We start from the raw sequence: 25,967 nt of genomic DNA on the forward strand, positions 1-25,967 counted from the left end.
ATTTTAAAACCTCTTATACATATAGGCCTTTCCCTCGGGCCACAGCTGGCCTGTATCCCCTAGGCTGAGATCTGCAGTGTCTGTATAGTCATTATTTAGGGTTGTGCTTCCCCTTTCACCCCACCGTGGAGAGCAGGTGCCTGCCCCGGGGCTGCCCCCCATGCTGGTGGCTGTGGTGAAGGCTGGCCTGACAGCCTCCTTGCATTCTGGGTATGCCTCTTGCTTTCCCAGTTGTTCTGGAAGCCGTGTCCATAGACACACTGGCTGTCTGCACCCAGAAAAACCTGGGGCTCTGGGGTAGAAAGATGAACACAGGAGCTCTGGGACTCTGGTGTTGTAAATATTTAATGATCTTACCAAAAACTCCAATGCATGCACTTTGCACTCAGCCAAGCTTTGGCCATCCTGTGCCTTGTCCGTGGGCATCCCTGGGTGTCCAGTTTCTTTGTGCTGATGACACTGGCCTCTGCCTTCCTGGGTATGGCACTCTGACCACCCACCCACCAACTCTCTCTTTTGTGTTCGTGCAAACCCTTCCCGGACCCAGCATCCAGGCACAGGTGGGTGGCCTCACCCTTGCTCAGTCAAAGGAACGGCAGAAAGTGGGAAGAGAAGCTGTGCAGGGTCAGGAGCACACAACAAGGCCAGAGAAGGGGTGGGGGTGGGCCCTGCACTACAGGGACAGGGTGAGCAGTGTGACAGCAAGAACCCCGAGGCTGGCACCCAGAGCAGGGCAGAAGCTGGGGGTCGGCTGACGAGGCAGCGGTGTGTCTTCTATCTTCTGATGGATCCATTCTGCAAAATAAGAGACTCTGGCGTAGACTCCTGGATACATAGGGTTTGCACAACCACGGCCCCAGCTCACCACTCCAATTTGCATCCAGGTTCCGTTGTGCTTGCAGACGAGCGGGCCCCCGGAGTCGCCCTGGAAAAGAAGGAGGGCATTTTCCATGACCCTGGAGGCCTGGGACTGTATCTCCTGTGCCTGCCCCTCCCTGGTATGATCAGTCCAGTGCTGACCAACATCTGCACGTGGCAGGCCCCATGGGGACAGGGATTCCCGCTGCCCCACTTTCCTGGTTGCAAACACCGTGTGCTCCAGAGCCCAGTGGGCATGCAGCACTCAGCTGTCCTGTGCAAGGCGGAAGGCATCCACAGAAGCAGTGAGCGCTGGGGCACATCTGGCAGGGAGGAACACAGGACACTGGACACTGAGCAGACCTCTGTCTTTCCTGCTATTGTGCTGCCTGGCCCCAAATGCCATGTGGAAATGAGTCTGGAGCGTGTCTGGGGCCCACAAGCCTGGTGAAAGTGTTCCCCTATGCAAATTCATCCACACACCTGGACATCACCTGCTTCAACCTGCCCCCTGTGCCCGGGCCACTTGCCCCAGATGGAACGCACCTCGCAGACAGTCTTGATGTTGAGCAGATTCCCGGCACACAGCATGTCTGGCATGATGTGGGACGGGCTTCCGTAAAGCAGCTTGCACAGGAATACTGAAATCAGGGGAAGCTGAGCCTCCTGCAGCAGGTCTATAGTGTCACCTGTGGGGAAGGGGCTCAGGGTCAGCAAAAGGCTCCTCTTCAGTGCAGGGCAAGGAGGGGTGGGCACCCCACAGAGAAGCCCACTTGGGCACAGAGTGGTGTTTGGAGCAGCCTTAGCAACTTGGTGTCCATTATCTTCCATGGACAGTCAAAAGCTTCGTGCTTCAGAGAAGCTCCTTCAGGGCTTCTTGTTGGCTGTGAGGTGAGGTTGCCACACAATGACACGACCGCCCAGCCCTGCCCCAGAAGTGAGGCAGAACCATGCCACTTGCCCTGGCCCATGAAATGTGAACATCAATGTCACATAACACTTCTTAGGGGAAGCTATAAGAGCCCCTCCTGCAGCAGCTCATGTTGAAATGGCGCCTCCATCGGCCTGAATCCCTGAGCGACTGCGAGGGTTGAGAAACGAGTTTCCGAGGTTTGGAGATTGTCACTGCTGCATGTCCTCATCTACCATGATGGACATGGAAATTGGTTCCAGAGATCTTCCATGACAAAACCTAACTTGCTCAATACCAGGCTTGGGCTCCATGGTCTACGGAGTTGGCTATCTGATCCGCGGGTTAAAACTGTGCTGTATTTGGGAAAGCTGCAGCCTGCAGTGACTTGGGAATCAGTTCATGGACCCAATGAGCTTGTAGCTCCAGGGAAAGAGGATGGAACACAGAGTGTTAGTAGGGTTTGTTGTTAGTGTTGTTTGTTAGTAGTGTTAGCAGTTGCTGTTGACTGCATTTGGCAAGGTAACATCAGAAGAAGAGGAACTTACAAAAGAATTAGATGGTTTACAGACAGGAGTGAAAGATAATAGAGACCTCCACACATTCAGGATCCTGTACTGTTGGAAGAGGTAGCTGGTTCTCAACCCAATAAAAAGTACAATTAGGAAATACATTGAACTACATAGCCAGTTAAAGCTCAGCCTTGAAGACTTCCACTTCTGGCCATAACGGAGTAACTGGGAATGGAGTTGACCTCCCATCACAAACAGGTAGAAATTAGTGTCTCTCTATGAGACAATGACTTCCACACTGGACAGCTAGCAAGGCAGGACTGGGATCCCTGAGAGAAGAGAACAGGTGTGGTGGAAAGCAGGGAGGTAGATCACAAACAGGGTACAGAAGTCAAACTGAGGAGACAGAGATGGAATTTAAGAAGGTTGAGGTAGCTGAGATTTGCAAGGCAGAGTGCCAGAAAGGAGGGAGTTCTATGGAAAAGGAGCTCTAGAAATTTGCATAGGCCCTCCCTGGAGTCTGTTGCTGAATACTAAGCCCTGCAGAAGAAGAAAAGAGAGAGAACAGGGCAGAAGAAATACGTGAAAATCTAGTGGTGAAGAAATTTCCAAAACAACATACCACAGATCCAAGAAATTCAGGGAACCCCATATTCAAACAAACAAACACACCTAGAAATAGAGTCAAATTGCTGAAACAGTTGTAGAGGAAAATTTTGAAGGCAGCTAGAGAGGGGGAAAATACTACATGTAGAGGACTAAGGATAAGAATTATTACAGGTTTCTCATCAGAAATTATGTATGCCAGGAGACAATGTGCGGGACACTGATTACGTGCTTCAACTTGGCGGGCCTGGGCTGGGGGACCGGATCCACCCCTGGGGAGGGTAGTGGGCACGGGCGACAGCGCCCTCTACAGCCCCCCGGGCCTGGGAAAGTGAGGCCGGAGGCAGGCCCCATTTCCTCACCCAAAATACACCACTGTTAGGGGAGGCTTGCCGGAGGGAACCGCCTTTTCCCCACCCCCTTATCTTGCCCGGACACTCCCCATTGCCAGCACAACTCCCATTACCACCGGTGCACATACATTGTTGCCGGACACCGTTATGGGAGCAACTCTCGCCCCTTTTCAATCAACCTCCGCGCCCTCTCAGAACCAATCCAAGCCTTTAACCTCTACAGCTATCCCGCCCTCTAAACGCCCGATATAAGCTTGTACTCTCCCCTAATAAAGCTCTCTCTCTCTTGGTTTTCTTCATCCTAAAAGAAACGTGTCCCGCCTGTTCCTTTCTCGCCGCCCTCCATACTTTGCACGCCTCCCGCCGGGGACCTGGCCAAGTCCCCCGCCTCGCCCTCGCCTCCGGGAAAGAGCCCCCGCCGCCGGTACCCTCGGAGCAATCCTGGGAGCCTAGGATTTAGCAACCGGCCGCCACCCTCCCCCAGACGAGTCAACTGCGACCGCAACAATGAAACTTTTGCAAAACAGAAGCTAAAAACCTTTCAACTCAGAACTCTGTATGCAATGTAACTATCTTTGAAAAACGAAGGTGACACTGTCTGTGGGGAAGTGGAATTGTGCAGCCCCTCTGGACGACAGTGTGGTGGCTCCTCAGGAAGCTGGGTGTGGAGTCGCCCGCCATGTTATCTGGCAATCCATTGCTGGGTATATGCCCGGAAAAACTGAAAGCAGGGACACAAACAGACATTTCACACCTGGTGTTTATGGCAGCATTATTTATGATTGCCAATGGATGGAGGTGGCTCAAGGGTACATCAACCGAGGAGTGGAAGGGCAAAGTGTGGTGTATACATACGGTGGAATAGTGTACGGCTACAGAAAGGAATGAAGTTGTGAGATATGCAACAAAGTGAATGGACCTTGAGGACATTATGTCGAGCAAAATAAGCCAGAAACAAAAGGACAAATATTGTATGGTCTATGATACTGTTTAAACTTCAACATCTGTGTGAGATCAAAGGAAAAGATGTCTATTTTGTCCAGTTTTTAAATTCTCTGAGCACTCTGTGCTAGTTTGGATATATTATGTCCCCCACAAAAGCCATGTTCTTTGATGCAATCTTGTGGAGGACAGACTTACTAGTCTTCATTATGGTGGAAACTTTTGATTGAGTGTTGCCATGGAGATGTGACTCACCCAGTTATGGATGAAACCTTTGATTACATTATTTCCATGTGACAATGCGATTGGGAAAGCCATATGGATCAAATTCTCCTTTGTCCAGTGTATGGATGGATGAGTAGAAAAATAGGGGCAAAAAAAAAAAAAAAAAAAAGAGGCACAGAGTGTTCTTCTTCAATTTAATTGTTCTTTTTCACTTTAATTTTTATTCTTATTATTTTTGTGTGTGTGGTAATGAAAATGTCCAAAAATTAATTTTGGTGATGAATGCACAACTATATAATGGTACTGTGAACAACTGAATGTACGCTTTGTGTGACTGCATGGTACGTGCATATAGCTCAATAAAAAAAAGGGAAAAAAATATTTCCATGGAGGTGTGAACCTGTGCATTCAGGGTGGGTCTTAATTAGATCACTGGAGTCCTTTAAGGAGTGCTCACAGATTTAAGGATTGCAGAGAGGACAAAATGCCTGAAGAGAAGCTGACAGATTTTGGAGAGAAGCTCAGATCTGACACAGACACTGACACTTACAGATGCTTGGAGATGCAGACAGAAGGAGGTGTGGAGATGCTAAGCTAAGAGATAAAGCCCAGAGTTTGCCCCACAGAAGCTAAGAGAGGACCCCCAGATGCTTAGAGAGAAACTCTCTGGGAGAAAGAAGCAACAATGCACAGGAGCTGAGAGAGAGGAGTGAAGACAGAAGACCAGAGACGTTTTGGAGAAAGCCATTTTGAAACCCAACCTGGGAGCAAAAGACCAGCAGATGCCAGTCATGTGCCTTCCCAGCTGACAGAGCTGTTCCAGATGACACTGGCCTTCCTTCAGTGGAGGTATCCTCTTGCTGATGCCTTAGTTTGGACACCTTTATGGCCTTAGAACTGTAAATCTGTAACCTAGTAAATTTCCTTTATAAAAGCTAATGTATTTCTGGTAATTTGCCTAACGGCAGTTCTAACAAACCAGAACACACACTATTTAATTTAACCTGTCTGGTCAGTTTATTTAAACAACCTAATTACATGGAACCTAGAATAGGGAACGTGATCTTGTTATTCTGTACAGGTTAATGTAATACCCTGATACATTCCAAAGTATTCTGGGCAGAAAATAAAAAATATATATATTTGCAAAGTCTCTTGAGGGACTGGAGAAAAAATGTAGAACTATTAAAACTTCCCCACCTGGGGAACTCCTGAAATTCTCTCAAGGATTAAGGACTCCTGATTTAATAAGCCAAGCCCTCAATCTTGAGGACTGCCCTTATTTCTGTAATGGCGAACCTAAGCCTACTTATAATTATGCCTAAGGTTCACCCCCAGAGAATCTCTTTCGTTGCTCAGACATGGCCTCTCTCTCTAAGCCACCTCAGCCGGTAAACTCACTGCCCTCCCCACTACTTGGGACATGACTGCCAGGGATGTAGGTCTACCTGGCAATGCGGGACATGACTCCCAGGGATGAGCCTGGACCTGGCATCATGGGATTGACAATGCCTTCTTGACCAAACGGGGGAAGAGAAATGAAATAAAGTTTCAGTGGCTAAGAGATTTCAAATAGAGTTGAGAGGTCCTTTTGGAGATTACTCCTATGCAAGCTTCAGTCAGACATTGCAAATTGCCACAGTATGCCAAACCCCAACAAACAGTATTCCTGAAAACCCTAAAGAATATCCTAGGCTCTATCAAAGACAAGATGAAAGTACTACTTAGTAAGTTTATTTTTCAGAAATTTAAAGCCTCCAGATTGTTCCTTTGCCAGATAAGCCTTGAAACCCAGAGGTACCAGTCTCTCCAAGAATATCAACCAGTTTCATTCCACTATCCCATAATGTCGACACCTGTTTTCAGCATGAAAAAGTTAGAATGGTCATTACCCAGATATCCCTGAAGATTGAGAGAAAGATGGAGTTGTAATGGAGATGTTAAGATTTAACAAATGATTATGATTACTGACTCATTCTGTAGATATTTCTTTTTAGGTTCTAGTGTATTAGAGTAGCCAGAAGGAAATGTCTGAAAATACTGAATTGTAATCCAGTAGTCTTGAGCTTTGATATGATTGTATAACTATAGAGCTTTTATCTTGTGACTATGTGATTGTAAAACCCTTGGGACTGACACCCTCTTTATCCAGTGTATGGGGAGATGAGTAATAAAATAAAGACATGCATGAAAAAAAAAGAAGGTGAAATTAGGACTTCCTCAGACAGACAAACTTCTAACTCTTATTCATTGCTGAGGAAACTGTAAAATGGTATGATACTTTGGAAAATTATTTGCAAGTTTTCAGAACAGCATGACCAAATAATTCCACTGTTCCTTATGCAACAAAGAGAAAGGAAAGCACTGTGCACAAAGATTGTTAAAGAAAGTTCACAAGAGCTTTATTCACAATGACCAAAAACCGAAACTAACTTCATAATGAAAACCAGCTACAGAAAAATCAACTAAAATATTCACATATGCTAATTCCAGCTAACAGTACATAGATTTCTCTATCACTTCTCTTGAAGCACTTCTTTCAAACCTAAGATTGTTACTAGACATGAAAATGAATGCTCATGATAATAACTAAGGGTAATTATGTAATTTACAAACATATAATTGAGAAAATAATAACAAAATGGATAGAAAAAAACTGTTGAGTTTGCTTTGGGAGGAAAATTTAACTGATGCTTCATCCAGAAATACTTATGCAATCAACACTTAAAGAGCTGCAAATTGCAGTAGTCTTCATTTCCAGCAGGTATTATAAGCTTCTAAAATCATGTTATTTTAAGCAAGGGGGAAAAAACCTCATAACTATTACAAGAAGGCAAACTGTATGCTATTTTACTATAATAGGCTTTTTTTCACTTCCTGACATTCTGTGTATATATACATAAACACCCCAATGTCAATCAACAGAAGATAGTTAAATGGATTTTGCTGTATTATATTCATGCTATTAAATACTCCTCAACAATAAATAAGCAGGAACTAATGACACTTGTACAAACATGAATAAATCTTGCAGATGATATAGAGCAAAATATACAAGACACATAGAGTACATACTGTATTATTCATTTACATGAAGTTCAAAATCATAAAATAAATCCATGGGGACAGAAATCAGAGCAGTACTTGTCTCAGGAGAATAGGTTTGACTGCAGAACAGTAAGAGGGAGCTTCCTAAGATGATGAAAATGTTCTAGACATTGATTTGAGTTTTGGATCCTTGGATATTTCCATAGAAAAAAACTATCATAAAATATTAAAAAATGAAGTCAGAGAGACTAAGTCAATAGTCAATAAAAGATTAAGTGAATGGGAAACAGGACAATTTTGTGAATTGAGTGTTACCAAGAACTGATTTTTTTTTTATGTTTCAAAAGTTTGCAGGGTATGGCAGAATTGGTAGAAGACAGAAAGTTAAAGAGAAATAAGTACTGTTGTGGAATTGGACCCAAGTAATGTTACCTACGTGGCCTGAATAAAGTTGGGGGCCCCTTTTCAATTATATTTTAGTTTCTTGGCTTTGACTTGGATACCACTGCAAAACGGTGTTATGTGGCCGCTGGCCTTATTTGGATCCCTATTTTTTTAAGCATGCTGGAGACATGTTGTTGCTTTCTGGGTGGCTATCTTACTGAGTTTGGTTAAGGAAAGACTATATATCCTTGTGGGTGCTCCTTGTACAAAGAATGAGGTTATTGCTAGAGCTGGTCCCCAGGGTTTCCGACAGGAAAGGGAAAAATCCGAAGGCAAGCTCTAGCTAGGAGACCGTGAAGCCTGCTACTCTCTTACTTAAGGCCACAGCTTCCCAATCTGTGGGCCTTAGTTTCTGAGGGGCAGTGGATGCTATGCAAAGGGTTCAAGTACTTGTGTATATATCATAAATTGTCTATGAAAGATTTATGATAACGAGTACTCTCAGATGAGGGAAGGCAGAGGGCTGGGATGAGGCAGGATCATTAAAGGAGATAAAAGCTATTGTTCTAATCAATATTCCAATTTCCCTGTCGAATGGTGTGTACATGGATATGGGTGTTATAAACAAACAAGCAAAGTAAAAGAGGATTATGAATGAATGAAGAAGGCAAAATAATAGTATATGTTGTTTATGGGCTCCATCCTATGAGGAAAAGTCTGAAAGAATGCCTGGGAATACAAAATAGCAAATTCAAGGTGGTGGATAGTTTGACGGTGAAAGAAAGCAGAAAAGAAGTTGGGAAGCATAAACAAGTTCAAATATATCTGTAATATACGTTTTAATTAGATTTGTGTGTGTGTGTGTACCCCACATATACACATACGTAAATTAATTGTACAAGACAGGAAAATGCTAATAAAAAGGAAAACAAAACCCAAAGTATATAAAAAAGAGAAAGAGGCAAAGAGGAACATTTTGTATGGGTTTTATATAAGGAAAATCACAAGATTTTATAAACTTTAAACTTCTATTTACCTATTATTAGAAATCAGGAAAATAGCAGGCCATTCCCCAAATCCATACAGTTGTAGAATTTTTCTGAAAGATTCCCAAATACTATTGGGTTAAAGAGAATATCAAAATGGGGAGCACAAATTCTTGAGAAAGGAGTAACAAGAAATGTACTACAATTCAAAGCCTGGTGATGTGAAGATAGAAGTCCTCTTGAGGAAATTTATAATCTTAAAATCACTGATAGAACAAATAGGAAAGATTGAAGATACATGACCCAAACTTTCAACTCAAAAAATTAGAAGAGTTTGACTAGGGAAATTCAAAGAATGTAGAAAAATGAATGAATGGATGAATGAATGACTATATGAACAAAGAGCAAAGCAACCAACCCATCAAGTCCCATTTATTATCCCCCAAAATGTCTAGCAGATAGCTTTACGAAAAAGACAATGGAATTGTGCCAGTTTGAAACTCTTATGGACCCCAGAAGAGCCATGATCTTTTAATCCCATCTTGTGGGGTGGAACTTTTGATTGAATGTTTCCATGGAGTTGTGACCCACCCAACTGTGGGTGAGACCTTTGATTAAATTATTTCCATGTAAGTGTGAACCTGCCCATTCAGGGTGGTCTTAATTAGATCCTGGAGTCCTTTAAGAGAACTCACAGAGAAAAGGAGCTCCAAGAAGCTGACAGAGACATTTTGGAGAGAAGATAAGATATGTAATCCAGAGTTTGCCCCTGGGAGAAGCTAAGAGCCAACACAGACCCAGATGCTTGGAGATGCACTTGGAGATGCAGACAGAAGGACATTTGGAGTCTGCCCCAGAGAAGCTAAGAGAGGATTCCCAGCTTCTCAGACAGAAACACCCCAGGAAAACCAAGCAGAGAGTTGAAAGAAGCTAAGAGAGACAGAAGTCAGAGACATTTTGGAGAAAACCATTTGAAACCAGAGCCTGGGAGCAAAGGACCAGCAAATGCCAGCCACGTGTCTTCCCAGCTGACAGAAGTGTTCCAGATACTGTTGGCCTTTCTTCAGTGAAAGTATCCTCTTTTTGATGCCTTAGTTTGGACACTGTTATGCCTTAGAACTGTACACTTGTAAACTAATAAATCCCCTTTGTAAAAGCCAATCCATTTCTGGTATTTTTGCATAAGCACAGATTTGGAAACTGGAACGTGAATAGACATAGATCATAACTGGAACAGGTATGATCAGGAGTAAAAGAGAGGTCCAAAGTCAAAGGATAAGGGTATATGAATTACAATATTACACAATACCATTACATTCAAAACTTGTAATGCAATGAACAGTTTTCCAGAAAAATATAATCCACCAAAATTAGCCTAAGAATGAATAGAAAAATGGAATGAGCCAGAAGCTATAATAGAAATTAAGACAGCAATAATCATTTATACTCAGAAAAGGTACCAAGATTAGAATGCTTTATGGGCAAATCATATCAGACTTTCAAGGAGTAGCTAATTCACATTTTACAGAAACTATTCCAAGGAATACAAATAGAAGGGCAATTATTCAACTCATTATACAAAGCCAGCAGAACACTGATGCCAAACTAAGACAATGTCAACTAAGAAAAGAAAATCCTAGATTCAACTTACTTATGATCATAGGTAGAAAAATTCAAAATAAAAGTTTTAAATTCTGCCTGTTATTAAATAAATAATACAAAAACCCAAACAGAGTTAATCCTAACAAAGGTATTTAGCATTAAATATTTATTCATGTTATCAACAGATTAAAAGAGAAGAATCATATGATCCTCCAAGAGTTGCTGCAAGCTCAGCTGGAGGGCAATGTGGTGGGGCCACCACAAGCTAAGCATGGGGTTGCCATATGGTCCTGCCACCCTGTTATTGGGTATACACTTGGAAGAGCCAAGAGCAGTGACATGAGTGGACATTGCACAATGGTGTTTATGGTGGCAGTATACACAATTCACATTGGATAGAGGTGGCCTAAGGGTACCTCGTCTGATGAATGGAATGGTGAACTGTGGTGTATACATACACTGGAACATTGGGCAACTACAAAAAGGAATGAAGTTTTGAGGCATGCAACTAGGTGAATGAACATTCAGGACAGTATGTTGAATGAAATAAACCAGAAATGAAATGACAAACATCATAACAGCTCACTAATATGGACTAACTATAATGTGTAAACTCTGAGAATAGAATCTTAAAGTATAGATAAGCAAGGGAAAGCTTATGGTAAAGGTTCCTAGATTGAAAACTCTTTACAGCAGTCACATCTATTCCTGAGTTGTAATGGTTATTTCTAAATTCTGAGATGCTGAGCACTTTGTGTATAACTTGGTCAGTCTCTGGAACATCAGGTATCTGGGTGACACCAGAGACTCAGAGCTAGAGTTTGGCAGCTATGAATATCAGTATTACCCCATACAGCAACTGTTAAAAAAGAAAGCTGAAAAAGAGTTCAGACTTCTATTAGAGATATGAATGAAGTGGATCTGGTTAGGACTAAGGAAAATCAGACTAAAAGGTAAAGAATAATATTAACCATGTTTTGTAACTTCAACTTCTGTGTGAGGCCACAAAAAGAGATGTTTATTTAGTGCAAAATCTATATTTTGTGTAGCACACTATACAGTTTAACTCACATGGTCAGTTTACTCAAACACCACAATTGCATGTAACCTTGAATAGGCAGTGAGATCTTATTGGTTTGTAAAGGTGAGTATGAAGCTCTGATACAGCCCAGAGTAATCTGGGCACAGAATGAAAAAGTATTTGCAAAGCCCCATTGAGGGATTCGGGAAAAATGTGGAAATATCAAACTTCCACACCTGGGGAATTCCTGATACTCTCTCTTGCAAGGATTGGAGTCCACCAATTTAGAAGGTCAAGCCCTCGATTCTGGGGCTTGCCCTTATGAAGCTTGTTACTGTGAAGGAGAGGCTAAACCTGCTTATAATTGTGCCCAATAGTCACCCCCAGAGAACCTCTTCTGTTGCTCAGATGTGGCTTCTCTCTAAGCCAACTCAGCAGGTAAACTCACTGCCCTCCCCCCCTACATGGGACCTGACTCCCAGGGGTGTAAAATCTCCTTGGCAATGAGGGGTGTGACTCTCAGGGATAAGCCTGGTCACAGCATTGTGGGATTGAGAAAGCCTCCTTGACCAAAAGGGGGAAGAGAAATGAAACAAAGTTTCAGTGTCTAGATTTCAAATGGAATCGAGAGATTATTCTGGAGCTTATTCTTATGTGATATATACATATCTCTTTTAGTTTTTAGTCTATTGGAATAGCTAGAAGGAAATACCTGAAACTGTTCAACAACAACCCAGTATCCTTGAATCTTGAAAATGATTATATAACTATATAGTTTGTACAGTGTGTCCGTGTGATTGTGAAAACCTTGAAGATGATTGTATAACTGTATAGCTTTTACGACTGTGATTGTGAAAACCTTGTGGCTCACACTTCCTTTATCCAGTGTATGGACAGATAAGTAGAAAAATGGGGACAAAAATTAAATGAATAATGTGGGTGGGGAGTGGGAATGTGATATTCTGGGTGTTCTTTTTTACTTTTAGTTTTATTCTTATTTTTATTTGTTTTGGAGTAATGAAAATGTTCAAAAGTTGTGGTGATGAATGCACAACTATATGATGGTACTGTGAACAACTGATTGTACACTGTGGATGACTGTAGGGTATGTGAATATATTTCAATAAAATTGAATAAAAAAAGAGTTGCTGAAGGTATTTTAATATTATCAATACCAATTTGTGATTTAAAAAATTAAGTAAACCAGATATAAAAGGAAACTTTCTTAACCTGGCATATATCAATTAGAAATCTCCAGAGACCAATTAGCAAATACAATGTGGGAAAGGATGAGCTGGAACAGTTCTTATTTGAGGAACAATGTGGTTTTCTATCCAGAAAAATCAAAATAATCAATTGACAACAATTAAAAATAATGAGTTCTATAAGATGGCTGGATACAAGAGGTGAGACCAATTAGCAAATGCAATCTGAAAGGATGGTTTCTTAATAGTGATAAAAATTCTAGTCTCTAGGTATAAACCTAAAAAGAAAGCACAAGGACTTTATGGAGAGCACCATAATAATTAACAGACTTCTAAACAGCATAAAAAAAGACTTCTAAATTTAAAATCTGAAGGAAAGCTACACTACTAAATTTACTTAATATACTGAATATTAATTTTGCACTCAAAACAGCTATAACTGCTTTTCTGTATACAACAAAGCCAAACAGGGATAAAACAAAAAACCCGCATTGACAGATAATTATGTTTATTGGTGGATGGGAATTCCAGTTCCCCAAATCTCTGAATGACCCAATGCTTTCTTTCCCGCAGAGAAACAGAAGAAGACTGCACCCTTCCACAAAGCCCAGTAAAAGAATGTGTTCTGATAAAATTATACAACAAAAGCCCTGGGGACTAATTGAGCTTCCTCTTCATATCTTTTGAAATTTGAAATCTCCACCAAGGCAGCTGACCCAGAAAGCCCATCAAGCCCCTAGTTCCTGATGTTTGACCCCAAACAAAATAAAGCCCACCTGCCCTAAACCTGCTCCTATAAGATGATCTCATAAAAATCAAGCTAACTTGCTTTTTCATGTCTATAAAAATTGTTTTTCCAGCCCTAGAGCCCCGAAGCTACTTCCAGGCTTGCAAGTGACCTGGTTTCCTTTGTTGCAGCAGAACTTGGTGTCCCTAATAAAATGCTGTGGTATGCAAACTCAACTTGATTGTCTTTTGACAAATATGAAGGTCCCAGCAAGATAAAGAATGTGTCCTCTGAGGCTGTGGGCTCCAGCGATGGGCCAGATAAGGTGCCCACGACAGACTCTTTTGCGTCTGCTAACTGCCAAGACTCCACATCCCCAAGTAACCCCTTCCTATATCTGAACCCTGCAATTTGCGTTGAGTTCAATTGCCTTTTATTCAGGACTTGGGTTTAGGTACTTGTGGTTTGGATCTGGTTTGGTTCTATCATCAGACCTTCCATTTGGTTTCATTTTATTTTCCCTCCAGCTGTCTAACTTTCTGACATAGGGTTTGGGAATCCATGAGGCCTGCTAAGCCAACTCTCAACCTGGGTCCCATGTGAGCACTTTGCCAGTCCTCTCGCTCCTGTGTAGTGAGCCTCATTTTCTACCCATTTTGCTGCTCGTGTTCAGCTCCACAAACCCGTCTGGAACTTCCACTCACCGGGGGATTCTGCTAAGGCAGAACCAAAAGGCTAGGACCCGAGAGACATTCCATCTGACAGCAGCTCTTTTTGCTCTAAATCTCCCTGTCCTCCTCCTGCTAAAACTTCTGCTTCTTACATATCCTCGCACTATGGACCTCTGATTTTCTGACTTTCAGTTCACGGGTGGATCTGATGAAGGATGTTTTGTCTTTGCAGGGGCCACTTTGAGCAACTTTCCAGGAACAAAATCATGCACTTGAGGGGTGCCTTTAAAAAAAAAAGGGTTATCCTACGTTTCTTAAAATTTTTTTTTATTTTTTTAAATTTTTTATATAGTTGATTGAAAAAAAGTTAATTAAAAAAAATGAAAAAAATATGTGAAGCCCACTTGAGGAGGTGGTGGAGAATGCAGAGGTGTTGGGCTTCCCCACCTCTATGGTTGTTGATGTGATCACAGACATAGAGGACTAGTGGTTTGATGGGCTGAGCCCTCAATCACAGGACTTGCCTTTGGGAAGACTGTTGCTGGAAAGGAGAGGCTAGGCCTCCCTATATTTGTGCCTAAGAGCCTCTCCCGAATGCCTCTTTGTTGCTCAGATGTGGCCCTCTCTCTCTAGCTAAGCCAACCTGGCAGGTGAAATCACTGCCTGCTCCTCTATGTGGGATCAGACACCCAGGGGAGTGAATCTCCCTGGCAACGTAGAATATGACTCCCGGGACGAATGCAAACCCGGCATCATGGGGTGGATGTGAAAGGAAATGGGATCTTGACCAAAAGGGGGATGTGAAAGGAAATGAAATAAGCTTCGGTGGCAGAGAGATTCCAAAAGGAGCCGAGAGGTCACTCTGGTGGGCACTCTTACGCACAATTTAGACAACCCTTTTTAGGTTCCAAAGAATTGGGGTAGCTGGTGGTGGATACCTGAAACTATCAAACTACAACCCAGAACCCATGAATCTCGAAGACAGTTGTATAAAAATGTAGCTTATGAGGGGTGACAATGGGATTGGGAAAGCCATAAGGACCACACTCCACTTTGTCTAGTTTATGGATGGATGAGTAGAAAAATAGGGGAAGGAAACAAACAGACAAAGGTACCCAGTGTTCTTTTTTACTTCAATTGCTCTTTTTCACTCTAATTATTATTATTGTTATTTTTGTGTGTGTGCTAATGAAGGTGTCAGGGATTGATTTAGGTGATGAATGTACAACTATGTAATGGTACTGTAAACAATCGAGAGTGCGATTTGTTTTGTATGACTGCGTGGTATGTGAATATATCTCAATAAAATGAAGATAAAAAAAAAAAAAAAGCAGTAGGCTCTCATGGCACCCTGGCTGGCCCCTCCTCCATCCCTCACCGGCTCAGCGTGGAGCCCACTCTTGCTCCCAGTGTGGGTCCCTGGTCCCAGTTCCGGGGTGGGGGGTGGGGGCAGAGTAACCCTAGTGCACATATGGGAGTGTGTATGTCTGGCCCAGTCTGTCTGGTGGTGGACTGAGGGTCCCGCTGTCCCAGAACTCACCCTGGGTGTGGAAGGCACTACTGAACTCTCTTATAGAACATGTGGGAGAGCAGTCAGGTGGCTGCCTGGGGCAAGGAGTTGCTGGCTGTACCATACACAGTGCAGTGCCCAGGCTGCGAGGAAACTTTCCTAGGGAAGAGGGGAGGTTAAGAACTGTATAAACAGTGGAATTCCTAGGCCACAAATGCATCCCTAAGATGAGATGCTTGTGCAGGAAGGATCAGGGAGGTCCCTATGCTTTGGCCTGGAGCTATTGTCTCCACTGATTTTATGGATAAGGGCTGAAGGAGGGCACTCACACAGGGCAATCTGCTTGAAAACAAAAATAATCTCTTTTTGTTAGCTCCGGACAATCAACGAAAGCGCTGTAATAATATTACCTGGATACAAACTAAAGGAATAGATGCCTCAGAGTCTAAATTCCAACAGTAACACATTAAAATAGGCAAATGTCCAGGTTTCAACAAAAAGTCACAAAACATACAAAGAAGCACAAAGTGAGAGCCCAGGTAAAGGAGAGAATTTCAATGAGGAGGACCAAACCTCAGACATACCCAACAAAGACTTAAAAAATAGTCCTAAATATGCTCAAAGAGCTAAAGAAAAACATGGACAAAGAACTAAAATAAATCAGGAAAATAATAGATGACCACGAAGAGGTGGAAATGATGAAAAGGAACCAAACAGAACTGAAAACCATGGTAACAGAAATTTAAAACTCCTCAGAAGGGTTTAACAGCAGATTGGAGCTGGCAGAAGAAAGAATCAGAGGACTTGAAGATAAGACCACTGGAATCATTCAGTCTGAGGAGCAGAATGAAGAAAAGTAAACAGAGCCTAAGGAATTTGTTACACACCATCAAAAGTACCAAAATATTTATTATGGGAGTCCCAGAAGGAGAAGAAAGAGAGAAAGGAGTAGAGAGAATATTCAAGGAAATATTGGCTGAAAACTTTACAAATTTAACAAAAGGCATAAATATATATGTACATCCAAGCCACTCAACAAACTCCAAATAGGATAAACCCAAATAGACTCACACCATGGCGTATCATATTCAAAGTGGCAAATGCAAAAGACAGAGAACTCTGAAAACTGCAAGACAGAAGCAACTTGTCACATACAAGGGAGCCTCCATAAGATTAAGTGCTGATTTCTCAATGGACACCATGGAGGCAAGAAGGCAGTGAGATGACATATTTGAAGTGCTGAAAGCAAAAAAATTACCATCCAAGAATTCTATATCCAGGAAATCTGTCTTTTGAAAATGAGGGAGAGATTAAGACATTCATAGATAAACAGAGCTGAGGGAATTTATCACCACTGGATCAGCACTACAAGAGAAGCTAAAGAGAGTTCTGCAGGTTGAAAGGAAAGGAGAATAGACAATGGATGGAAGCCACATGAAAAAATAAAGATTGCTGGTGAGGGCAATAAAATGGGTAAATATAAATGCCAGTACCATTGTAAAAAAAAAAAAAAAGGTTATCCTACGTTTCTTAAAATTTTTTTTTATTTTTTTAAATTTTTTATATAGTTGATTGAAAAAAAGTTAATTAAAAAAAATGAAAAAAATATGTGAAGCTCCCTTGAGGAGGTGGTGGAGAATGCAGAGGTGTTGGGCTTCCCCACCTCTATGGTTGTTGATGTGATCACAGACATAGAGGACTAGTGGTTTGATGGGCTGAGCCCTCAATCACAGGACTTGCCTTTGGGAAGACGGTTGCTGGAAAGGAGAGGCTAGGCCTCCCTATAATTGTGCCTAAGAGCCTCCTCCCGAATGCCTCTTTGTTGCTCAGATGTGGCCCTCTCTCTCTAGCTAAGCCAACCTGGCAGGTGAAATCACTGCCCACTCCCCTACGTGGGATCAGACACCCAGGGGAGTGAATCTCCCTGGCAATGTGGAATATGACTCCCGGGGAGGAATGCAGACCCGGCATCGTGGGACGGAGAACATCTTCTTGACCAAAAGGGGGATGTGAAAGGAAATGAAATAAGCTTCAGTGGCAGAGAGATTCCAAAAGGAGCCGAGAGGTCACTCTGGTGGGCACTCTTACGCACACTTTAGACAACCCTTTTTAGGTTCTAAAGAATTGGGGTAGCTGGTGGTGGATACCTGAAACTATCAAACTACAACCCAGAACCCATGTATCTTGAAGATGTAGCTTATGAGGGGTGACAATGCGATTGGGAAAGCCATACTGACCACACTCCCCTTTGTCTAGTTTACGGATGGATGAGTAGAAAAATGAGGGAAGGAAAAAAACAAACAAACAAACAAAGGCACCCAGTGTTCTTTTTTACTTTAATTCGTCTTTTTCACTTTAATTATTATTCTTGCTATTTTTGTGTGTGTCGTAATGAAGGTGTCAGGGATTGAATTTGGTGATGAATGCACAACTACGTAATGTTACTGTGAACAATCGAATGTACGCTTTGTTTTGTATGACTGCGTGGTATGTGAATATATCTCAATAAAATGAGTTAAAAAAAAGAGAGAGAAATGCAAAGTTGTATGAGCATTTAGAGGAGAGAGAGTGTGAGCCCATCTGTATAGAGAAGAAGGAAATGTCTGCGAAGGAGATGCCATCTGAGTTCCACCTTAATGCTTGGATAGGATGTCAACTAAGAAGACAGTGGTGGGAGTGTAGTCCAAACTGAACCAGCTTGAGCAGAGACAAAGATGAAACACCATAAGACTGATTCAGGGAACACTGGGTTACTCTGACCCCAAAATGGGAGATGGTAGAGAGAAGACTGGAAAGATAAAATAAGATGGAGGCTGTTGAGTGAGGAACTGGACAGACTGTAGTGAAGGGGCAGTCCCTGATATTTTTGGAACAGGGAAATGACTTGAATAATTCCATGCTTTAAGATAGGTTAAATTATTCATCTATGATGGCTTTCACTGACCTCTTTGGACTTGATTTCTATTAGAACTCTTTACACTTTTTACCATATACTCAATGGAATGCTAACCCACAAGCCTGAAAGTAAGTAGTATGTGGCAAGTGTAAATTGTTCCACCTGATTTAGTGGCTTAACATTTCAACTTTTAATAAGCATTTCTCTTAAATGTTAAACTCTTAACTGCGAAGGAAGTCAGGACACCATAAATTCATTATTTCCATATTTTAGCAAAAGAACTGACCCTACAAGTAGCCATCTACTTGGTGTAATTTTACTGGTACCCATAAAGTTCTCCAATTCCTCTAAAATGTCTCCTTACCTGTTCACTGAAAATCATTTAGTGGAATAAAACGTATGATATAAAATTCAAGTATTCCCAGGAGAGGGAACAGTGACATAATCACTGAGAGCAATTTTTGGTAAACGGAAAGAGGGCACAGATACTCAAAGAAGTAGCACAGAGAGGGAAGATGGGGAATGTGCAGTGCATGAGCCTTCAGTGACAGTTTTGCTGTCTTCAATTGTAAGGGGAAAAGACAAAAGATCACCCCCCACCCCCCACTTTTTTCTCACTCTTCATTCCCTTCCCATCAGGTGGGCCTTTATTTCAAATGCAGAAATTCTAAGCCTTAAACTTTCATGGCTGAAGCCTCATATTAAGACATTTAGTACTTTTCACTGCATCAATCCATTTGTATGATTTTTATTGATTGATTCAGTGTTACTTATTAGTAGCAGCAAAGGAAATCATTCTGCCATCCAACCTCTCCAAATTTTCCCACTACACTCCTTGGTTTAAAACTAAGCTCTTTTATATCCCTCTTTTAAAAAATTCTCCTCACTCGGTCCTCCAGGTCCTAGGGATAGATTAGCATTCTCCTGGCTCCCCAGTGTTCTAATAGCACCAGTATACCACTCCTCACCCTTTTGTTAGACTCCTTGTATTTTAAGGGCTTCTTGCCTGTGCCACCTCCTACCTTCCCATCACTATTCCTGTATCAATCTGGTCACTTCCATTTATATGAAATTCTTGAAAACGCAAACTAATCTATAGTGACAGAAAGCAATCGGTAGTTGCCTGAGGGTGGAGGCAAGAATCAAGGTTACTTTTGGGAGTGATGCAAGTATTCTGTATCTTGATTGTGGTGGTAGAGAAACACAGATTTATCAATGCTCAATAAACTACAGAATGACAGGGGGGAAGAAAAGGGGGGGGGGACCCAAGAGTGGGACTTGAAAGCTGGTAAAGTACAATCTGCCTCCAGAATAGGTTCACTCAAAGGTTCATTAGAAAAAGAAAAGGCCAGACACAGAGCAAAGGGGAGCAGACTCCAAACTAAAGGGACACCACCCCTATCTCCCTACACCCAGCCCTTCCCCCACAGCTGCCCTAACCTGCTGACCCGATCAGGAGAGATGAACGGGGCTGCCAGCTCCAGCACAATCTAAACCTGGGACCTGAACTGAATTATACTTAACATTCTTCCCAAATAAGACTATAATTAATGATCTTCCCTTGATTCCTGCCTCCGCCCCCAGGCAACTACCGATTACTTTCTATCACTGTAGATTAGTTTGTGTTTTCAAGAATTTCATATAAATGGAAAATTATACATTGTGACACAACAGGTATTCTTGACTAACCAAAGGCCAATATTAATCCTTTAACTTTGCCCTTTTCCAAGACAATTCAAAGACCTTAGAGCACTTTATTTCCATTTACTCTCAACTTATATGCTATTATTTATGTATATTCTCTCTTTATGTATATTTAAGCCCAATGAAGTATTATTGTTTTAAACAGTCAATGTTCATTTGGATTTCACAAATATTTACCAGTTTTGCTGCATCACTGAGGTGCCATTCATAGAAGAATTTAGAATTCTTTTGGGTGCATATGGTTTGGGTTATCTGACCATTATCAGCTTGCACACATGTTGGTCAGAAACTGAGATGCTAAATACTGGATGGCAAAAGCTGGTAGACTGACCTGGAATAAATCTGAGACTCAAATAGGGTAACATTTCTGTAAGATTATGTGAAACAGCAAAGAAAATCTTGAAAGTCTTCTCAACAAATTACGATGGGAAAGCTTTAGCCTTCATATTAAATAAATAACCTCAACTTGTCCCATCTGCCAAGAACAAAAATTCTGATAAAATGTAAGAGTGGAGCAAGGTGAGAAAGGCAGCTCTTATATATTAACTAGTGTAACTGAGAATTTAGGATTTAAGGGATGATTATCATTACTGAATCATTATACAGATATTCCTTTTTACTTCCTGGTATATTTGAGTAGACAGAGGGAAAAACGTGAAATCTCGGATAATGATTGTGTAGCCTTTATCTCGTGCCCTTGTGATTGCAAAAACCTTGTGACTAACCTTCATTGTACCCATTTTATCCATTTTTTTGACTTTTGAGTCTTGTGACCACTAAAGATGGCTCCTAATATTTATTAATGAAAGGTCTTGGGTCAGCCCAGAACTAACACACCCCAAGTTCAAAGTTATCTTGATAAACGAAGCTGGATCTAACCAAGATGGGCCTGCCTGACATGTGCAGTAGCTTAGACTTTAACCTACAAATCACGTATACCTCATTATAATACTAAAAATCACACCCATCATATTAAGGCTGACATTTTCTTACATACATTCTATGGCTAAGCATGTAATCAATCCGTGCTGCTCAATAATTAGATCACCTCTAAGTACATCATCTGGAGGCATTGTGCTCATTATCCTAAAACCTGCCCATCTTTTGAAACCATAAAACTATCTGAATTACCACAGTTTGGGGACACAGATTTTTGGACCCATAGGCCATCTGCTCTCCTGCTTTGTGCTGAGCAATAAATTCTTTCTTTCTTTGAAACTCTGTTGTCTGGAATTAACTAGCAAGTTTTGTATTTCTGTGTTTCTGTGTTTTTATACCTGACTCATGGCTGAAAATTTTTAATTGAAGTTATAAGCTCTCTATTTGCACCTGCTGGTATGTTTGTTGCATATTTTCCTACCTCAGGATGATAATACAAAATTAACAAATAAAAATCCTTAAAACAGCTCTGTTCAAACTGCTTAAAAATAAAGAAGTGTTTATATATAAATTATAATATATAATTAATACTCCTAAAGTCCCAGAAGTTAAGGAAACCAAACTTCTAATACTTCCATTGTAAAAAGAGTACTTGTAGAACTAAAAAATCTAAATGTTTTAAAAATTCAAGTGCACATATCTAGGTAAAACTCTGGCAAACAGGACTACTTCAATACTATTTTAAAAATAAAAACAGCCATGTCTTCCGAGTTATCAATGTTAAGTTCAATACAAGCAAACAATTTTATTCTACTGGGGTATGTTTTTCCTAAATTTATACAGGTCTACTGATCAAGTAAGCTAGCATTATATCTACTGGATGTTTAAAATGATGGAAAGTGTAAATTTGTATTTAACCTAACTGAGTTATCTTGCTCACAAACTTTGTTTCAAGAGTTATTGTGTTTTGTAGGATGTAGGCTTGAAGACAATTTCCAAGATCTTTTTGAAACTTAAGTATACAAAATCTAGGCTGCCTTACCCAAGATTTCTCTACAGCAGACTCTACATACCCTTCAACCCAGAGATTTGATATACTGGAAGAAGCATCAGCAAAAGACTGCTTTAGAACCTAGATAGAAAAGACCTTATCAAGTCTTATTGACCATTACTATGCCAGAAAACTAGTCGATTGGTTGCTGGGTCCATGTGTCACAACTAAAACATGCTCCAAGCCCTTGGGAGGTTACTCCCATTTCGGATCACAAGCTAAAATTGACATGAGGATTCCAGAAGCCAACAGCATCTGATGTAGACAGCTTCTGCTCAAGGTGATGGAGCAAGCTGATGACACCCAAGATTATGGATGAAGACATTCCCGAATTTCCTCATCTTATTCTCTGTCTCTTCCTTTTCACTGTCTGTCTACGTGTTCTCTTATTCATCCTATACCCCTTACAATGCCCCATCTCCATCCCTGATAATGTCCTACTTTCACCATGAATTCCTTTCATCTCCTCTTCACCCTATTTCTCCCCTACATACTCTGCCCTTGACCACAATTCCTTTGTCCTTCTAGCACACCGTATAGCAAATGAAACCCATCAGAGTAACTGCTGGGTCTGTGCCCATCCCCACTTTGTCTGCAAACAGATCTTCCTCTAATAACCATCCCCTTTACACTTGTAGACTTGGCCCTGACAGTACATCCAATCAGATAGATCTCCTTTTTGGAATGACTCTTGGCTGTGCCTTAAGATCCCCCAAGACTAGCATTAGGATGTGGTGTCTTTAACCCAAGGAAGGTGGTGTTTTACCAGAAACCAGACAGATAAAAGGTCACCCTATGGGGCAGAGTAATGGTTCAGTTTCTATACGGCAAGACTCCTTTCACTTTCATGAGCCAGCAGCATGCTATAGGGGTCAGAGTCACTTTAGAGACACCATTTTCCTCCAAATACCCCAAAGTTTTAATAACGTAAGAACTCATTCCATTCAAGGCACAGATTTCTGGTGGGCCAAAAGGTCAGGCAAAGGAAACTGCTGATTAAATGGCATTAAAATATCAGATAACAATGAAGATGATGACGGTTATGATTTTCCTTTTATAATTTATACCCAATTAGTTCTACACGTCAATATTCCTTAAAGGCAATAGAAAACCTTATTAAGCTCTTCAAGGACATTATTTTGCATGTGGACACAGACATACAAAGTACCACCTGTAAGTTGGGTTATTTCCTGTTGTGTAGCTTATGCTGTTCCCCAAATGGCTATTACTGAGAAGTTTCCAAAAAGGAAAATTAGATACATGAGAGCTCTCAGACCTCTTCTCATACTATAGAAACTTGTGAAGAGACCACTGCCAAACTAGAGAGAACTCTAAATGGATCATGGAAAAACCCAGACCCAATAGTATCACTGGAAGACACACTATAAGATTACAAATACTATCAGCAAAATAACTTAAGAGTGAGAGACGTCTAGCTCCCACCTAGGGAAGGCCATCAGCTCACCAGCTGAGGAAGTATTGGAACTTCTCAAAAGGACTATAAAATTGATTAGCATTCGACTAGATTCTGGCTTCCCAAGCAGGTGTGTGTGTGCACTAGTGGAGACCCAGGATTGTGCATTTGTAAATAATAGTCAAGAGGAAGTTTATCAAGAGGTAGTGGCAGCAGAAGCCCATGTTAGAGGAGCAGGCAAGTCAGCTTATGCATCTCCCGAAGTCTCTTTTGGGTTGGCGTCGAGGGTTGTGGGGACTTTGACTCAGATGTGTCTTAACAGGGGTGCTTGTTATCCTCTTAATCATATTTGTAATACCCCTCAGTCGTTGTCTGATCTCTCCCCTCTCAAATGCTGCTATGCAGCCTCTACCTTGATAACTGATGCATGAATGAGACAACGAAAATTTTGAACTTCAGCTAACCCATGAAATCAGTGATGAAACAGGAGAGACTTTTAGTATGAATGAGAGACTAACAACATCTTTGGCCAAGCCCTTATAACCGAGGGAATGACCAAAAGGGAGGAACTTGATAAAATTATAGAGAGCAACCCTTGGGATCCCTCAGAGCCAAAATACCCATGCCCTGCTTCCTCTTTGAACTCCACTTTTCTATCTTTTGAAATGTTAAATCCCCCCCCAAGGCAACTGATCCAGATGGCCAATCATGATGTTTGTCCCAATATAAAATAAAGCCCTCTTGCTCCTGTAAGATGAACAAACCCACAGCCACTCAACAGGAGTCATCTACCTTCCTTTCTATGGCTATAAAAATCGTTTGCAATCCCTAGAACCTGGAAGCTACTTCCATGTTCGCAAGTGATTTGACTTCCTTTGCTGCAGCAAAACTTTGGTGTCCTTAATAAAATGCCGTGGCCTGCAAACAACTCTGGTTTGCCTTTTGGCAGTTCTCTTACCTTTTCGGGAGATTAGTCCCCATCCTGTAGCCCAGCAAGTCAGATTCTGAAGGTTCACGTTTGGAGGTGCTAGGCAGATGGGGAGCACAGACTCAGAAAACACAATCCGGCTTTTCAGCTGCACTAGTGCGACGTCGCCTCCAATGGGGTGGTATAATTTGTAGGTAGGGTGCAAAATCACTCTATTCACCTCGAACCACTGGGTGTGTTGGGTAGCAACCCCGAGGTCAATGAGGCCCACGTACATATCGTATGCGCCCATAGCCTTGTCCCTGTGGGGACAGAGAACAAGAGCACAGTGCTCCTGGAGAGCAGTAACTGCTGACTCGCAGCCCCCTGCCCAGCTTCAGCTCACATGCCTAGAGGGCCCTAAAGCATGGCAGCCTGGGTAGCCAGGCTCACTCAGCCCGGATATGTAAAACCATGTGCTTTGCACCACAGTAGGGTCCTAGGTGCCTTGCAGAATTGCCACCCAAAGGAGTCTGGGCTTGGTTCTAGGAAGGACCAGGGGGCCCATGAGGGTCCACTGGCCACCAACAGCCCAGGCTGCTGACCTTGTTCGGTGTACAAGGCAGCCTCTTGACCCCCCTTCTTGTACAACTTGGCTCCATACCTCAACACAAAGAGCTGATGCCTTCATGTCGCAGCTCCTCCGTGTCCCTGCGGGAGTTGTGTGCCGGGTTCTACCCTTGCCCACCCAGTCACCCATCTCTAGAGAAGTCCTAGCACCCTCATCTCTTCCAAATGGCCAAGATCCACATTGTTCACCCCTTTGGTCGCCCGGGGGTGCTCAGAACCCACGGAGCATGGCCCGGCAAGCTCGGGGACACTCACTTGTCGAAGCAGTGGGCTGCTGACAGAATCCAGTACTCATTCAGGATGGATCCGCCGCAGATGTGGATCCCTCCATAGTGCACACTAACCTGCCATGGCCACTTCATCTCCGGTGCAGGGCTGCCCCCCAAGACCTTCCCCTGCAAGTGAGGTTGGCCACAGGCTGCAGGGAGAGAGGCAGAGCAGGAGGGGAGCAGGGTTGCTGAGGGATAGGGACAGGATATGGGGGCTTAAGGCATGGGAAGGTGATGCAAAGCGATGGAAGTGAGGAAGCTGAGCAGGTGAGCGAGGCAGGACAGACGAGGGACAGAGATGGAGGGGGCCAAGATCCCAGTCCAGCCCGAGTTAGGAGACCACGGCAACCCCAGGGTCCTGGGGGCTGGTCCATCTGGGTGGGGTGGGGGGGCTGGTCCCTGGGTCCCCGCCTGCGCGGGGATCAGGGCTGGGGCCAGGGTCGTACCCACATCTCCGCTCAAGGACATGACCTCATTGACCTTCCACCGCGGGGTCCCGGGCCCCACTGCGGCCTGGGCGGGGGTCCCAGGACGGGAGGCAGCCGCCCCTCCCGGTGGTGGTGGCAGCAGCAGCAGCAGCAGCAGGAGGAGGCGGCCTGGGACCCCAGGCCACAGCGCGCGAGGCCCAGTGTGCAGGCGCCATGACAGGACGGCCAT

The 25,967-nt window shown here is 42.6% G+C and overlaps 1 protein-coding gene across 1 annotated transcript; it reads right to left on the reverse strand.

Annotated features, from left to right (window-relative positions):
- Positions 1–637: 637 nt before the first annotated feature.
- On the reverse strand, positions 638–25,967 carry LOC119524541 (serine protease 38-like). The gene is made up of 5 exons (XM_037823219.1): positions 25,757–25,967; positions 25,297–25,459; positions 24,463–24,734; positions 1,405–1,547; positions 638–925 (listed from the first exon to the last, which is right to left on the reverse strand). The coding sequence occupies exons 1-5, from the start codon at positions 25,965–25,967 to the stop codon at positions 674–676; spliced, it is 1,041 nt and encodes a 346-aa protein (XP_037679147.1). The 3' UTR covers positions 638–673.

Source organism: Choloepus didactylus, assembly GCF_015220235.1.
Source record: "Choloepus didactylus isolate mChoDid1 chromosome 11 unlocalized genomic scaffold, mChoDid1.pri SUPER_11_unloc2, whole genome shotgun sequence".
In the NCBI taxonomy this organism is placed as follows: domain Eukaryota; kingdom Metazoa; phylum Chordata; class Mammalia; order Pilosa; family Megalonychidae; genus Choloepus; species Choloepus didactylus.